The sequence below is a fragment of the Notamacropus eugenii genome, chromosome 5 (genome assembly GCF_028372415.1).
Source record: "Notamacropus eugenii isolate mMacEug1 chromosome 5, mMacEug1.pri_v2, whole genome shotgun sequence".
NCBI classification, from domain to species: Eukaryota; Metazoa; Chordata; class Mammalia; order Diprotodontia; family Macropodidae; genus Notamacropus; species Notamacropus eugenii.
The window spans coordinates 354,296,148-354,313,945 of NC_092876.1; the positions used below are offsets into that span (position 1 = coordinate 354,296,148).

Here is a 17,798-nt window from a genome sequence, read left to right on the forward strand (position 1 = left end):
TAGGTTTTCCTACCAAAATGAGTGTGCATTTTATTCTTTCCTTTAGTGGAATGTGATGAGAGTAGACTTCATGTTTTTCTCTCACCTCCCCTCTTTATCCCTCCACTAATGAGTCTTTTGCTTGCCTCTTTTATGAGAGATAATTTGCCCCATTCAGTTTCTCCCTTTCTCCTCCCAATATATTTCTCTCTCACTGCTTGATTTCATTTTTTTTTTTAAGATATGATCCCATCCTCTTCAATTCACTCTGTGCACTCTGTCTCTATGTGTGTGTGTGGGTGTGTGCATGTGTGTGTGTGTAATCCCACCCAGTACCCAGATACTGAAGTGTTTCAAGAGTTACAAATATTGTCTTTCCATGTAGGAATGTAAACAGTTCAACTTTAGTATGTCCCTTATGACTTCTCTTTGCTGTTCACCTTTTCATGGTTCTCTTCATTCTTGTGTTTGAAAGTCAAATTTTCTTTTCAGCTCTGGTCTTTTCATCAAGAATGCTTGAAAATCCTCTATTTCATTGAAAGACCAATTTTTCCCCTGAAGTATTATACTCAGTTTTGCTGGGTAGGTGATTCTTGGTTTTAGTCCTAGTTCCTTTGACTTCTGGAATATCCTATTCCATGCCCTTCGATCCCTTAATGTAGAGGCTGCAAGATCTTGTGTTATCCTGATTGTATTTCCACAATACTTGAATTGTTTCTTTCTAGCTGCTTGCAATATTTTCTCCTTGACCTGGGAACTCTGGAATTTGGCCACAATGTTCCTAGGAGTTTTCTCTTTTTGGATCTCTTTCATGCGGTGTTCTGTGGATTCCTTGAATATTTATTTTGCCCTCTGGTTCTAGAATCTCAGGGCAGTTTTCCTTGATAATTTCATGGAAGATGATGTCTAGGCTCTTCTTTTGATCATGGCTTTCAGGTAGTCCCATAATTTTTAAATTGTCTCTCCTGGATCTATTTTCCAGATCAGTTGTTTTTCCAATGAGATATTTCACATTATCTTCCATTTTTCCATTCTTCTTGCTTTGTTCTGTGATTTCTTGCTTTCTCATAAAGTCCTTAGCCTCCATCTGTGCCATTCTAATTTTGAAAGAACTATTTTCTTCAGTGAGCTTTTGAATCTCCTTTTCCATTTGGCTAATTCTGCTTTTGAAAGCATTCTTCTCCTCATTGGCTTTTTGAACCTCTTTTGCCAATTGAGTTAGGCTAGTTTTCAAGGTGTTATTTTCTTCAACATTTTTTTGGGTCTCCTTTAGCAGGGAGCTGATCTGCTGTTCATGCTTTGACTTCATGTCTCTCATTTCTCTTCCCAGCTTTTCCTCTACCTCTCTAACTTGATTTTCAAAATTCTTTTTGAGCTCTTCCATGGCCTGAGCCCATTGGGTGGGCTGGGACACAGAAGCCTTGATTTCTGTGTCTTTGCCTGATGGTAAGCATTGTTCTTCCTCATCAGAAAGGAAGGGAGGAAATGCCTGTTCACCAAGAAAGTAACCTTCTATAGTCTTATTTCTTTTCCCTTTTCTGGGCATTTTCCCATCCAGTGACTTGACCTCTGAATATTTTCCTCACACCCACCTCGCCTCCTGATCCCCCCAGCCAGCGTTTGGGGTCTGAGATTCAAATGCTGCTTCCAGCCTTAGGGCTTTTGGCGGGGGCAGGGCTGCTATTCAGTGTTAGATTAAGTTCAGGTGCTGAGGTCGGGGCAGGGCCACCTCTCAGGCTCAGTTCCCTCAGGGGGTTTATGCACAGACCTTCCACAGTGGATTCAGGCTCCCGCCCGCTTGGGGAGCCCCTGTCTGCAGCCAACTCGCAGATTCTACCTCCGGGGGGGGGTCTGAGTTATGGGGGCACCCCATTCCCCTCTCGACCCGCCAAAGAGACTTTCTCACCGACCCCCATCACCTGTGGGTGGAGGGACTTGTGCGGCCGCTGGAGATCCCGTCCCTGAAGCCTGCTCAGATCTGTTTCTCTCGGTGCCGCGGCCGCGGCCCCAGCAGGTGTGAGCTGGGCTCCGCGTCTGCAGCGCGACGGACCTTTTGTGAGAGGTTTGCAGGTCCCTCTCTGGGGGGAGGGACCCGTGTGGCCGCTGGAGATCCCGTCCCTGAAGCCTGCTCGGATCTTTTCCTCTTGGTGCCGCGACCGCAGCAGGGCTGTACTCAGCTCCCAGTCCTGGCGCCCAGTCCGCAGCGCTAAGGACTCCCCGCGAGAGGTTTGCAGGTCTCTCCGGAACAGAAATTTCCCTCGCTCCAATGTTCCGTGGCCTCTGGGTGCAGAATTCGCCGTGAGTTACTTCCCTGTAGCCGTTCTATGGGTTGTGGGTTCTGAGCTATGTGTATGTGCATCTTTCTACTCCGCCATCTTGGGGTTAGTCTATTTTTAAAGGTGCTGTTTTCATCAGTATTTTTTTGAGTCTCCTGTAGCAAGGTATTGACTCATTTTTCATGATTTTATTGGTTCGCTCTCATTTCTCTTCCTAATTTTTGCTCTACTTCTCTTACTTGATTTTCAAAATCCTTTTTGAGCTCTTCTGTGGCCTGAGACCATTTCATATTTTTGTTGGAGGCTTTGGACATAGAATCCTTGATTTTTCTGTCTTCTTCCAGTTATATGCTTTGATCTTCCTCATTGTGAGAAAATACCTTTTCACCAAGAAAGTAACCTTCTACAGTCTTATTTTTTTTTCCCACTTTTGGTCATTTCCCTTCAATTACTTGAGGGAAAATTACTTGACTTCTGAGCTTCTTGTTAAGTGGAGGGTGCACTGCCTCAAGTTTCAGAGGCTTTGTGCAGCTGCTCTCAGAGATATCTCCAGAGACTTGTAAATTCTCGGCTTCTCCAAAGTGGTATGATCAAAGGAGAGTTGTTTACTCCTTTCCTAGCCTGCACTCTGGCCTATGACCAACCACAAGCACTCTTTTCCACCCTGGATTTGCAAGTAGAATTCTCTCTCCACAGCTGCCACCAGCCCCACCACACATTAGCACTCCTTCTTGTCCCAGAACCGCCACCCAGGACTCTGACCCAGTTTAGTTGCTTGATTTCCCTACTATCTATAGGCAGAGAGCTCCAGAAGCAGCCACCACTGCCGCTGGCACTGCCCTGGGCCTGCTTAAATTTGCTGCTATTGCTTTTTGTGATTACTATATACTTGCAGAGTCACACTGCAGTTGAGAATCTTCATTTGTTCTTTTACCATGACCAAGAATACTTCCTAATTTCATACTTTTTTCAGTCTTACTATTCTGTTAATGGAAATAGGCTATGAATTAGTGATCTCTATTTGTATTTCTCTTCTTTCCTCACCAGGGGCAACATCTGTTTATGAAACAATTGAGAGGTTCTGATACATATGTGTTAAAATATTGCCAGAGCATCCCTGTATAGAATGTATAGTTACTTCCTTGCCAACTACTACTTCCTTGCTCCTTTCACTATATGTGTCTACTACCCTCTTGCAGTGTGTTAGGATATATGTTAGTAATTGTAGGTTGGTAAAGAGGGATAGATTGAAACAATTTGATAAATAGTTTCAAGGAAACTGTTGAAGTTTAACTTGAAAGCTGTTCCCATAGTACACAATGTGAGCAAATGCCTGAAGTCTCTGGACTGCTTTTAAGCTTTCGAATCTCAATGTAGCCTGACTTAGGGCATATAGAAAGTTTTGCTATCTGTACTGTTTAAATTAGCTAGGTAGAGATTGCATCTAGGGAGCGACTACTTTGTGGCGAGTTATTGAACTCTCATACGTAATGCGTTTGTTTACTGAAATAAACTCTCTATGAGAATGTCTTCTCCCTCAGCCCTTTAAGGGTTGGTGCTAAGTTCTGTTTTTATTAAATCAAGACAGTTGTTCTCTTGTAGCAACACACACCCCAGCACACACAGGAGGGCCAGAAAGCAACTTGTGAGGGGTCAGCAATCTACTTTAATCACGTATACAGAAAATACAAGCAGAGAAATAAAGACCAACAGACAGGGCTTCCAACTATCTGACCATAAACAATACATACATCACAGAGCAACAGACAGATCCAGCTGTCTGATCATTACGTACATACATAATTACCAGAGAGAGAAGCACCAACATCTGGGCTTCTTAATGGCTACCCAGAGTCTTATCTGGCACATGAACCCTCTTCCAAAAAGTAGTCCCAAAGTAAAACCTTATCTCAGAGTATATATACACTTTTCAGAGCTGGAGGGTATGACCTTTGTGACCCAGTGCCTCATTAGAGATTAACAAAAGGTATCTGAGGCCTATTAATGGATGGGGGAGATCTTTAACTCTAATTAACATTACATCTCTGTAGGTTAGGAAATTTTCTGGAGAAGCTATGATGAACAGTATAAGCTTTGTTAGCCTCATTCTCCATAAAAGGAGAAGCTAAATGGAATGGTCTTGTTGCTGGTACATATTTCAAGTCTCATAAAAATGCATTCAAAGGGAGAAGAGCTTATACAATGCCATCACTAGAAGAAGTAAAATTCCATAGCTATAGGCAAGCGTTTCTAATTGCACATATGAAATTCTGCTCTTATTTTGGTTCTACAGGTTTATAGAGATCATGAATTTAGTAAGTAGTTTTTATGAGGAAAGAAGCTGGTGTACATAAAACGCTGAAAGATTGTATAATTGAGTTTTTGATTTCTTTTCTTTAAAGACTTTTCCAGCAGTGCAACCACAAACACCAAACAGCATGGAGGAACGAATAGCAGAACTGAACCGTCAGAGCATGGAGGCTCGTGGGAAACTGCTGCAGTTAATAGAACAGCAAAAACTTGTCTGTTTGAATCCTTCCCCTCCATCAGATTCCCCTCTAACAGCATGGACTGGTGGGTATTGTGGTTTAAAAAGCTAGGACTAAGAGCAGTAGATGAATAATTAACATGAATATAAGGCTGAAGTTTAATGGGGGGGGGGAATCGTTAGGGTCACATTGTGCATTATATTGAATGAAATGATGTCATTTGCAAATGTAGAAGTTACAGTTAGGAATGGTTCATTGTATATACCCATATATACTATATATCTGTGTATGTTTATGTGTATGTGAACATCCATACACATAGGAGATGTAGAAATAGGCATGTAGAATATATATATTTATATAAGTGTACATATGGAATACATAATATACATATATGTATATGTTACACATTAATATAAGCATAGTTACATATACTTTAGGATTTATAATTTTATATAATTTACAGTTTTACAAATTTAATAAGTCTTTTAAAGAATTTTACTTAAGTTATATAATATATGTATGTGCATACATATATTTTTAGGATCTGTATATTCTTTAGGGTGTGTGTGTGTGTGTGTGTAGAAGGCATAGTTTGAACTGTACCTAGAAGGATGGAAAGGACGTAGATAGGTCATGGAAAGCAATAACATTTTAGACAGGGAGAACAGCATCATCACAGATGCTGAGGTAGCAGTGACTGAACCTGCCAAACTGTGGCAGGTTCTATATGTGATAAAAAACGAGTTTGGATATGGAGAGTGGGAATAGTTTATGGAGGATCTTAAAAACTAGGTAGAAAAGAGGATAGATTTGATTCAGTAGATAATAGGAAAGAATTATGAATTTTTGAGCAGAAGGATTTAACATGGAGAAAGTGGTGTTTTAGAAAAATCTGTTACGTGACAGATGATTGGACAAAGAGATATGACTGCTGGCCAGCACACACTAGATATGGTCATCAGGGTTCATATTAAGATAGTGTGTGTTCGCCCTTTGTTGCCAGAGAAGACTGTGCCATCAGAGAAATGATGACATGACTTGCACTTGACTTTGTTTTGAGTGAGGGAGGACGGCTGTGCAGGTCACCAGCCTCACTTGTCCTCCAGAGCCATCTGAATCCAGTGACCTGATATTCCTCAGGATGACGGGAGATGACCCAGGATGAGGCAACTGGGATTTGCCCAAGGTCACCCAGCTAGTGAGTGTCAAATAGAGGAAAGGGAATATTATGAATGACATGTCTTCGATTTCAGATATGAAAGAAAGAGTTTTTCTCTTGGAGGACTTTAAGGATGATGATTTCATTGAAGAAATTTGGTAGTTGGGGATAGAAACTGTACTTTTTTTGGAGGGAACAAGCATGAAGAAGAATATGATAAATGAACTCAATTTTGGACATAGTGAGTTTGAGAGGATGACAGATCATCTAAGTAACAGAGCATTCCTTGTTGCCTATTAAAAAAATACATGCTGAGATAAAGGGAATCTTACTTTGATTACATTTATGAATAGCAAGTCAACTTGCTTTAGTGTGGCATAATCTCTTTTTAATTAGAGTTCAGTTGGTAGATTTTTTAAGCACTAACTGTTTGCAGGGCATTGTGCCACATCCCAAGGGAGATAGAGTTTAGTTAAGTTACTGTCCTTATCCTCAGGAAGCTTCTATTCTGGTACAGTTAACTGATGTATGTAGTAAAATGTCCCAGTACATCTGTTTAAAAGTTGTCTAATTTAAATATTTTAGTGCGTAGAGGACATTATCAATCTGGACACTCCATCCACTGATGCAGGTCACAGCTCTTGTCTATTTTGGGACCCAGATAAAATGCTCATTAGCTTATATTCACAGCTTGGTAAGGAGCCTTTCCAAATTTAGCCATACTGGTGTTTGGACAACAGACATTACTAAGCTCATTCTTGAAGCATTTTCACCTGGAGAAGTTTACATTTTTCTGGAATAGTCTTTGATAACCCAATATTTCTTCCAAGTCGAAGAGTAAAATTCTGATTACCTTTTACTTCCTAAGCTCTTTTTCTTACTTAACAAATGTTAAACTCTTCAAAGAAGCATCTGAAGCTCTTTTTTGTCTGAAAACTTCAGATATGTATATGTGACTTTTGATTGAAGACTTCTTTGGGTTTCTTGTAGGCACTCCCTTTTTTCCATTTATTACTTTTAAAAGTTTTATCAGGATATCTGTTACTAGAAAGTTTCTGATTGTGTGGGTCTCACTTTACCAGGATGTTATGTTACTAACAGCAAAAACTACATTATTTTTGTTTCACAATTTCATTTTCTAATAACTCAGGTGTATCTGTGGGCCATAATTGTCAAAAATAAAAAGAAACTGAGCAAAATGACTGCTAATCTATAGATTTCAGCAAGACAAAAACAAAATTGAATGATTTTTTTTAAAACAGAAGATTAATGGAACTAATATTTTATTTTCTAGAAGGTGGAAAGAGGACAATTGAAGTGTCTATTCCAGGGGCAGAAGGTGCGGAGGACTCAAAAGGCAATACTGTTTCTCCTGCCAGTGGGATGAATGTAAGAAGGTACGTTATTGTAAATAAATATTTATTAAACCCCCCAAACACGAGAGGCACTTTGTACAGCTCTTTATGATAAGGTATTTGCAGTCTGATTTAGTTCTAGGTGGGAGGGTTGATTACTTGGATAAAGAGAAGAAAAGAGGTCAGGACCAAACCAAAATTGAGTGTGAAAGGACTTTGAGTATCAAGAAACTCCAGAGAGAAGTGGAATCAGAAGAAGGAACAGTTCCCTCCACCCCACTGTTTAAGTGAAACTAATGCTTTATTGACTGGAAGGAGGTAACCATACACAGTTATACACTGTAAAGAACCTGGGCTCATCTAGACATGTTATCATCTTTTTCTCTTCAAACAAAAATTAAATGCAAATATGTTGTTTGAAGGAAATTTGCTAAAGTTAGGAACCATAAAGGTATGTTTTTTACAGAATTTGACCAAGTTCTTTATGTAATAATCTTTAACTTACCTACAATTTAAAAACAATTTTAAAATACATTTGGTTCAACTTTTATTATTAAAAACTTTGATTATAGCATATAAAATTATCTCAGATATGAGGATAGTGCCATTATTCTAAAATATATCCTGACACTAAGAATTTTGTATTTTGTTTGGTATTTTCTGCCTTTAACTGTTGAAGGCCTTTTTTGTTTTATTTTAGAAATTTGCTATTGATACTAGTTTCAGTGCAGTTTTTATTCAGATAATATTGTTTTTATTCCTCTAAGCCTACAGATAGTTTTCCATTTCCATAAAGTTTTGAGTTGGTTTGGAAGGTACTGTCATAAGAAACCCAAGAAAATTCAGTGTTCCAGGCTTCAAGACTATGTGAAAAATGATTGTAAAATAACTATTGTGGCTTGTGAAATCAGTTTCATTACTTTATAATTATATTAGGACCTGTAAGACCATCATATTTAGATTGGTATATTCAGTAGAGCTGTTGGAAGTGCTTTGCTTTTTCTACCTTAAATGGATCTTTTCCCCATAAAATAATCTTTGAGGGAAATTATCCAACATAAAAAGTGTTACAAATTATGATAATTTAGTTATTATGAAACTGATGTTACAGGACTTTGTAGAGAAGTAACAGAATTATTATTGGTCTTTGCCTTTAAAGCAGAGTTTTCTAACAAATCTGTCAGGACTTCATAGAATGGATTTGGAAATAGCTAATGGGTTTGAAAATTTTTTGAAATGGTAAAATGCTAAAGAAAGAAAGAAAGATTATAAAATATTACAAAAGTATTGTGAAATGGAAGTCATGAAGACAAATTCAAATTCAGAATTTATTGTTTCTCCCTAGTAGTATAAAGTGAAACTCATTCCAAGTGATTATTAGGTTTCTCTGTAGGTATAATTCTATTTATTATTGATATTTTTTAATACAATTATTGTTTTTATGTCAATTCACATTTGTGTAGTATTATAATTACAGAGGACTTATCTACATTCTCATTTGCAGTTAGCAACATTTGCAGTTCAAGATATCAGCTATGTTGTTTTAATGTGTTTAATAAATATTTGTTGAATGAATGCTTATTATTGCAAGGTTCTATAATAATCTGAATATAAACAAGAGTCCTTAATGATATAAACTTAATGTGCATAAAAGCAGAGCATGATGTTAAAGAAATTTTGAAACTATAACTACTAAGTATTCCTAAAATAAAGGCAAGGGGGTTCTTTTCTAATTATCTTTTTTTAAAATATTTAAGTGTTCTGAGATTGAGTAATTGCCATGTTTTCTGAAGAATCGATTCAGAATGGAAAGAAAGTATTGGATTGATGATGTTATTTTGATACTTCAGTATACCTGTGAGTTTATTGATAAGCTGACTCTGTATACCAGTGTAGATCATAGTCTGCATGTAGATTCTCATTCTGTGAGATTCTTCCAGTCTACTCCTGCAGACATGTAAGTGTCTCCTAAAGGTGAATTTCTTTGATGGGGGACAGTTTGTAGTCATTCTGAGTGCTGGGCAGCTTTCCAAATAAAAGCTAGCCTCTTTCCATCTTTCTATTTAATTTTCAATTCAGATGTATGTATATATGTCTCAATAAATTAATTTAATGACTGCCCCATCCAGCTATATATGTCATTTCCCATTCATAAGCATTCTCTATGCACTTGAACTTTTGTATGGATTACTAAACCAATCTCTTTTGAATATCTATGGATATAATTGAAAAAGCTTTTAAATCTTTTAGGATTTGATGCATTCATCACAATGTCCTCTGCAAACAAGAGCATCTGGAAAACCTTAAAGTCACTTCTATAGGAAATCCTTTTTTTCATTTGAACTTTATACAGGACAGCCTCTCAGATACTAGGAAACACTTTTAGGAAACATATCCCCTTGCTTCATCACTGATAATGATATTCAAGGTTTTTGAACAAAGTTACCCCTGTAATTGCTTTTGTCCAATAATCTTGTGTGATCTTGAAATACCTTGTTGGAGAAGAGCCTTTAAGGCAGTGTTTTACTTTGCCAAAACCAAATGTTGGTGGGTTTGTTTGTTGTTTTTATTGTTGTTGTGGTGGTGGTGGTAGGTGTGTGTGTGTGTGTGTGTGTGTGTGTGTGTGTGTGTGTGTGTGTGTGTGTGTGTGTGTGTGTGTGTGTGTGTGTGTAATAAAAAATGTAGACATAGAATGTTCTTTGGGCTGTCACTTATATAACTGTGAAGCTCTAGTGTGCTACAAAATGTTATCTGCAAGAGGCTGCCTGTATCCTTCCTATATTTACATTTGGGATATACTTAATTGCATGCATAGATCAAAGATTTTGTAACAATTAGAAAGCTCCTATTGGTACTTGTTGATGCTTTCACAGTCACTTCTTTTTTGGGTGATAGTAGCATTGGTGATCTTTTTCATTCTTTAAAAAAAACCTTTTTTTAATTATTATTTTTTTAAATGAAGGTCATCCTGATTTTCTCACCTCTTCCCCTTCAGCTCCCTTTAACATTGAGAAAGCAAGAAAAACTTCTGTTATAAACATGTATAGTCAAACAAAACAAATCCCTGCTTTGGCCCTGTCAAAATAAGATATGCCTCATTCTGAACTGTCTGCCAAGTAGTAGGTAGCATGTTTCATCCTGGGCCCTCTGGAGTTGTGGTTGGTCATGATTTTGATCAGAGTTTTCAAGTTTTTCAAAATTGTTTGTCTTTAAAATATTGTTGATATGTATAAATTGTTCCCCTGGCTTTTCTCACTTCACTCTGCATCAGTTTATATAAGTATTCCCAAGTTTTTTTGAAACTATCCCCCTTAAACATTTCTTGCAGCACAGTAGTATATTCATATATCAGCTTGTTCAGCCGTTCCCCAGCCTTCTCAGTTTCCAATTCTTTGCTACCAAAAAAAGAGTTCCTATTAATATTTTTGTATATATGGGTCCCTCTCCTTCTTCTTTGATGTTTGGGATAAAACCTAATAGTTATATTGCTGGGTTAAAGGACATACACAGTTAAGTCAGTTTGGGAGCATAGTTTCAGATTGTTTTCTGGAATGACCTAACCAGTTCATAGCTCCACCAATTGTGCATTAATGTTCCTGTTTTCCCATGCTCCTTTTCCTTTTTTGGAAATCTTAGCCAATAAAAGTTTGAAATGGTACCTAAGAGTTGCTTTAATTTGCATAATTATTAGTGATTTTAGAGCATTTTTTTCATATATTTGTTGATAACTTGAATTTTCCCCCTGAAAACTGCCAGTTTTATATCCTTTGACCATTTTTCCATTAGGGAATGGCTCTTAATCTTATAAATTTAAAGCAGTTCCCTATATGTCTTAGAAATGAGACTTATCAGAGAATCTTGTTCTAAGATTTTTTCTCACTTACCAGCATCTCCTGTAATTTTAGCTTGAATTGGTTTTGTTTATGTAAAAACTTTTTAATTTTGTTACCATTTGTGATACTATTCCTGTTTGGTCATGAACTCTTCCCATACATGACAGTTAATTTCTCCCTTGTTCTTGTAATTTGTTTATATTACTCTTTTTATGTACCTATTTGGAAAGGGCAGAGAGAAAGTCTCTCTCTGGGTTTGGGAGGCTCTGAAGAAAGGTTTGGGAGAGAAGAGGTATTAGACTGACTACCAAATTGAAGGTCTGCAGAGCCATTGTGCTGACTTCATTGTTGTATGCCTGTGAAACATGGACAGTCTATTAGCGCCATGCCAGGAAACTGAATCGCTTCCATTTGAACTGTCTTAGGAAGATTCTGAGGATCATCTGACATGATAAGGTACCAGACACTGAAGTCCTTGCTCGAGCTGAACTGCCAGGTATTCAGACTATGCTTCAGAGAACAGAACTCTGATGGGCTGGCCTCTTTGTTCGAATGCAAAATGTACACTTGCCAAAAAGACTATTTTATGGAGAACTTGCATGAGGCAGGTGATCATAGAGTGGCCTGAAGAAACGATACAAGGACACTCTCAAGAACTTTGGATTTGATTGTTCAACATGGGAAACACTGGCACAGGACTGCTCAGCATGGCATGTTTACATAAGAAAAGGTGCTGTGCTCTTTGAGCAAAGCAGAATTGAGACAGCACAAAGTAAACGCAGGATGCACAAGTTTGGGATATCCACCCCAAATATTCAAATGGACTATCTGTGCCCAACCTGTAGTAGAGCATTCTGAGCTCGTATTGGTCTGATAAGCCAGACACCTGAAATTTCACTTTACAATAATGATGTCATTTTGGTCATCTTCGAAGATGAAGGACAGCAACCAATAACCAACCAAGCTATTTGGAATTTCTCTTAGAATAACTGTGTGAGATGTTGATCTGTACCTTTTTTCTTTCCACTTCCCCCAGTAGTTTTTGTTGAATAGTGAGTTCTTGTCAAAGGCTAGGCTCTTTGGGACTGTCCTGCTCTAGGGTTCTATACTCATTTGCTTCTATATATTATGTACCTAATCTGTCCCTGTGCTCAATCTCTCTGTACTATCTATCTAAATCCAAGAAGTACTATTATCTGTAAAGGCAATATATTAAAGACCTTTCTATTAACTTCAAGAGTAAAGCATGGATGTCCATTATCACCATTACTATTCAATACAGTGCTAGAAATGCTAGCTGTAGCAGTATAATGGTTTACTTAGAGAATCATAGGGAAACTAGAAAACTTAACCGAAACAACAACTTGAGCAAAGTTTTAGGATATAAATCATCAACATTTCTGTATATTACTAACAAAATCCTACAGGAAGCTAGAAAGAGAAATCACATTTAAAATTATTGGTCAAAGCATAAAATACTTGGGAGTCAGCCTATCAAGACACACTCAGGAACTATAGGAATATAATTACAAAAGTCTTTACACAAATAAAGATATCGAAACTATTAGAGAACTATCCATTGTTCATGAGCAACGTGAGCCAATATGTTATAGACATGGAAATACCTTACTACCTAAATTAATTTTCTTATTCATACTACACCATTGAGAATACCAAAGGATTCTTTTGTAGGTCTAAAAGAAATAATAATAAAAGACATTTGCAGGGACAAATGGTAAAAAATATTCAGAAAATTATTGCAAAAAGTGGGAGGGGAGCCTAGAAGTACCAGATCTCAAACTACTCCAAAGATGTGATTGTTAAAAGTAATTTGGTGCTGGATAAGAAAAAGAGGTTGAGCAGTGAAACAGATTAGGTATATAATATATAGAATCAAATTACATTTTTAGAGTTAGAATAATAACAAAATTCATTTTTAAAACCAAAGACATTCTAAAAGCCCAAGCTCATGCGCGTAACACTTCTAGACTTCAAACTGTATTATAAAGCAGTGGTAATCAAAGTATTTGGTATAGGTTAAAAAATAAAAATAGCTCAGTTGGAATAGACTAGGTAAGAAACAACAATTGAAAATAATCATACTTCAGTTTGATGAACTCAAAAGCATACATTACCAGAGAAAGGACTGCCTTTGATTACTGCCTAAAGCTGAAAAGCATTTTGTTAGAAGTTAAGTTTAGATTGACAACTTAAACTACGTGTCTTTTTAAGTTTAAAATGGATGCATGATATTAATATAACAATTCATACAGTTAAAAACATGAGGATGATATCAGGTGTATGTCATGGCAATAATTTGGGAAAGATTTGTTAACTAAATAAGGGAAAGAAGATCAGAAGAGACAAAATAAACAACTTTGGTTTCATGAAATTGAAAGGAAGCCTGGTATATGGATAGAAAGCTATGTGAACTCCCAAGTCAGTTCTGTTTACCCTTTGCACCCTTAGTGCCTTCCCTCTGATATTATTTCCAATTTATCCTGTATATATATTCATCACACATTTGTAAGTTGTCTTTTTCATTACACTGTAAGTTTCTTGGAAGCAGGAAGTTCCCCCTGTCCGCTTTCTTTGTATTGCCAGCATTTAGTAGCCTGCCCTACACATAAATACTTGTTGACTTACATTGGAGTCTGGTCTAGTCCAGTCTCTGACACATCCTGGTTGTCTGGCTCTGGGCAAATCAGTTAACTTCTTAGTGCCTTAGGCAGTTCTCTGAGACTGAGGTTTCAGAGGTGGTGTGTCTTGGTAGAAGGAAATTTCTCCCTAAATGCTGAAGAAATCATAGATCCAAGAAGGGGAAAAGTTTTTGCCTGGATAAAAATCAATGAAGACAGATTTAGAAGAGAAAACGGTAGATTAGAAGGAAAATGGTTTCCTCCAAAATAACTACAACTCTTGCAGTTAAAGTTTCATTGTGATCTTTGTGCCACATTCCAATATCTTAATAATTTTACACAAATTTTGAGTGTTGAATATGACAGCTTTCTCGTTTTTTCTTCTTCATGACTAGATCTTCAGGTGCTGCCAGTTATTCCTGCTCCCCATTAAATACCACTTCAGGCAGTGGAAGATTTACACCTCTCAGTCAGAGGACAAAGGTGCGTGAAGAAAAGTAACTGCAATGCTTTGCTGTTCCTATCATATTTATGCTATGGTGTTGGGATGTGACCACGGGGGAGGGATTAGTGGAAAAAGTTTAAGAAGCCCTGGCTTAAAGGATGGATGTTACTGAGTATTTTTCATCTGTCTCATTCTGCTATAGAAACACATATAAGTTTAATGTCTTGTAATATATTTAAAAACTTCTGTTAAGTCCAGATACTTTTCAGTGTCAACAAATCAGATTTTCTATCTCTGATAATCCTTTCTGAGGAAGAATCACTAGGAATCTTCTTATATCCTGTTTCTGACATATAATGCCAGGTCAAGTAATTTAACTAATCTTTTTATGCCTCAGACAACTCATTGCTGTGCAGGTACCAATTTTGCAATGGCAGAGAAAGTTTCCTCTGTGGTAAATTCCTAGTACTGAAATCCTCCAGTGAAATCATAGGTATGATCCAAAAATAAATAATATAGAAACTAAGTACTTTCATAAATGTTAGAATCTAACAGGTAGATGTGTAAGTGCACCTTAGTTGCCTCATACCACTAAGACTGGATTTTGTTTTTCCTGTGTGTTAGCGAAGTGTTGCAGGTAACTTGTGTAATTTATCCCTATTTCCTGAAGTAGGAGAACGTTACTTCTTTTCCTTCTTGTTAGTTTGTGTCCATGATATAGTTACACAGATCAGTCTTTAAAAACAAAAATAAAACTGTTCGGCCTAGAGGCCGATGGGCTACCCAAGTCTTCTCACCTTACCCAGGTCTTTGGTGGCCAACTGGGTAAACATATGGAGAGAAGAGACTTTCCAGAGTCAAACAAGGGTTAGGCTTTATTCAGGGTCTTAGGTACGTATCCATATGCAGGGCGAATTCTTCCCCAGGAGAAAGGAACCCTCCTCCTCCCAAGGGGCAAGGATCATACAGCAAGAAAACAGGAGTGGAAGAAGGAAGGGACCCCCAGAGGGGACCCTGCAGCAAGAAGAAGGCCCTCAGGCTTTCCTGTCCCTACTTAAGCTCTCCCAGCCACATAGTTTGCATGTGAATGCCCTGCGTGCTCTCAGCCCTTAGCTAATTAACAACAGGTGTGCTCAGACCACGGCCCAATCTCAAGGGTGGGATGCTCTCCCCAGCAAGTGTCCACTGAGAAGAGGTGGAAATACAAGATAGCTCGTGTTTCACCCTCAGTCCCCAGCTGTTCCTGGGGGGCCTAGTGAGAGCTCTGAGGTCTAGAAGCCCTCACTTTTACCTGCCCGAAACCGTTCACGTGAAAACTGAGCTTACACCCCAACATAAAACAAACCTCAAGATTCCCAAGTGAAGGGATTCTCTGTTCCTTCTCCAGGATATTTTATTTGACAATCACTTTTTTTAGTAGAGAATAAAAGTTTTGGGCAGTAGCAACTGCAGTTAAAATTTGATTGTCTGATATGATGTATGATAACTTGCTTATTCTAATCTCTGAAAATTGAGTGGTTTCCTGTATGTTGTAAGACTCTTTAGATAATTTATCTAAATTCTCTCTGCCTCTATATTCAACAGGTTGAGAAGCAAAGAGAAGAAGGCTGGTTTGCTCTCTCCACACATGTGACATAAATGAAGTCATGTTTTGCAGATCTTTTTTATTTTTAAATATTTTCTTCACGAACTTCCATTTCCCAGCCCCTCTGCCTTTCCATGTTATTCCTTTAATTAGCACACAAAAAACTGCATCATTTCTTCTGGTGGACAGAAGTAAAACATTTATCGTATTTCTGCATTTATTTTGAATGTTGACCTTTTGAAAGAATACCTATTTAAGAAACAGCCCTTCTGAATAGAAACTTGACAATTGGGGAATTAAAGTATCACATTCCAGTCATTTCCTTTGAGGAACCAAGTTGAAGACATCACAAGCCTTTTAAAATTTCTCATTCGATTAAAAAAACTGATATTTGTACCTGCAACAAGTTGAATTCCTGTTTTTGGTCACATAATAAATGTCATCTTTGACATCTTTTAATTTTCTTCCTAAAGAACAGAGTTGCTATGGGTCAATCTGCGTAATAAAAGTTTTCTCTCTGGTTTGAGTACAATTACTGACGTATGGAAAAATTTTTTAACATCTTCTTGGTTTCAGACTTACTGCTTTGGAAGTCACTGCTTTCTCTCATTTTTTTTGAGCACTTGTTTATTTAGTTATTTTTTGAAATGGATGTGTGAGTGTGTTTCTGTTTTTCAATAGGTGAGAATAGTTGTGTATATTATAGAATATGCTTATGTGTTTTTTAAATGTAAATTTTTATCTATAATGGTGAGCAGTAAATTTTAAATAAAGAAATCATAGTAATTTGCATCTTAAATTTTTATGTTAACTATTCCAGCAGTACCTGTGTTAATAAGCTACTAAGTGTCTAAGAGCATTTGTAATGAGTTAATTCTAGATCTGGTAGCTGAAAAAGAGATTATGGTTTAAAATGATTCCTTCTCTGTGTTATCTTAAAAGAGGCCATTGTGGGACATTAAGCAAACTCAGTATAGGTAAGTACTTTTGCAGGTTCCTGGATAGGTTAAGCATTGAGTTCTCTTGAGAACTTGCTTTTTAAAATATTCCTGCTTTTTTTCTTAAAGATTGACTAATTCAGCCTGTATTTTCTTGTTGCTTTTATTTATTTCTCATTCTCATTGGGAGAAATGGAAATTATTTCCTCAAGAAATACTGAATATATTTCCATGAAACCATATGTATAATTTGCTTGTCTTCCATCCTTATTCAGTCTTTTGTTTTAACTGGCATTGAACTGTGTGTAATTGGTACCTTAATAAATGTTATCCCAATCTGAGTCATAAACCTTTTTAGTCTCATCCCTTTTTTGTACCTCTGAAGAATGATACAACTCATCTTCATCAATGAATTCATTCTCTTACTCTGCTTTTTGTTTTCCAGTGGTTCATTGTCTAATTTTAGTTTCTGGTTCGTCTGAGCCCAGGATTTTATGGTAGCCATTAGTATCCACTATGTTCATGTCACTTCCCTCCTGACAAATAACAAAAGTAAAATTCATATATCCCTGAGAATGAGAGACAACATGACCTGCTATATAAAGAGCTAGCCTCCAGGCCAGGAAGATCTGGATTCAAGATTCATCTCTGATGCCTGCTGGCTGTGTGACCCTGGTCAAATCACTCAATCTCTCAGTGTCCTAGGAAACTCTCTAAGATGATGAGCTGGAGAGAATGTGCAAACCTGCATTGGTAGAGGAAGTTTCTTCATCCAGGAGTTCTCTCTACCAATATAGTCACTGAACTAGTCCTCATAATTAATAACAAACAATAGATAAGAGTGGTAGTTCATCTCTTCATTTTCTGATTTATCTGTATGTAAGTAGGTATTTGATCCATACCAGAGACTTCTATTATTGTTACAACAAGTGGCAGGCAGCCTTCTTCAGTTGTCAGACTTTAAAATGAATACTTTTTTAAGGATCATTGCATCCTAAATACAAGTTAAGCTAGTATAAATTTACGTTTTATTAACACCAGGTCTTTAATTAACATTGAGAGTGAAAGGATATTTTAATTCCTTCACAGTGTCTGAG

General features: G+C 37.2%; 1 protein-coding gene across 2 annotated transcripts in view; it reads left to right on the forward strand.

Moving 5' to 3' along the window:
• The window catches only part of SPICE1 (spindle and centriole associated protein 1), a 72,622-nt gene extending 55,572 nt beyond the window's left edge, over nucleotides 1–17,050 (forward strand). For both annotated transcript variants that reach the window (XM_072613984.1, XM_072613985.1), the window contains 4 exons: nucleotides 4,658–4,829; nucleotides 7,201–7,303; nucleotides 14,129–14,216; nucleotides 15,763–17,050. In XM_072613984.1, the coding sequence (XP_072470085.1) occupies nucleotides 4,658–4,829; nucleotides 7,201–7,303; nucleotides 14,129–14,216; nucleotides 15,763–15,816 (417 nt within the window). In that variant the 3' untranslated portion in view covers nucleotides 15,817–17,050. The remainder of the gene's footprint in view (nucleotides 1–4,657; nucleotides 4,830–7,200; nucleotides 7,304–14,128; nucleotides 14,217–15,762) is intronic.
• The last annotated feature ends 748 nt before the right edge of the window (nucleotides 17,051–17,798 follow it).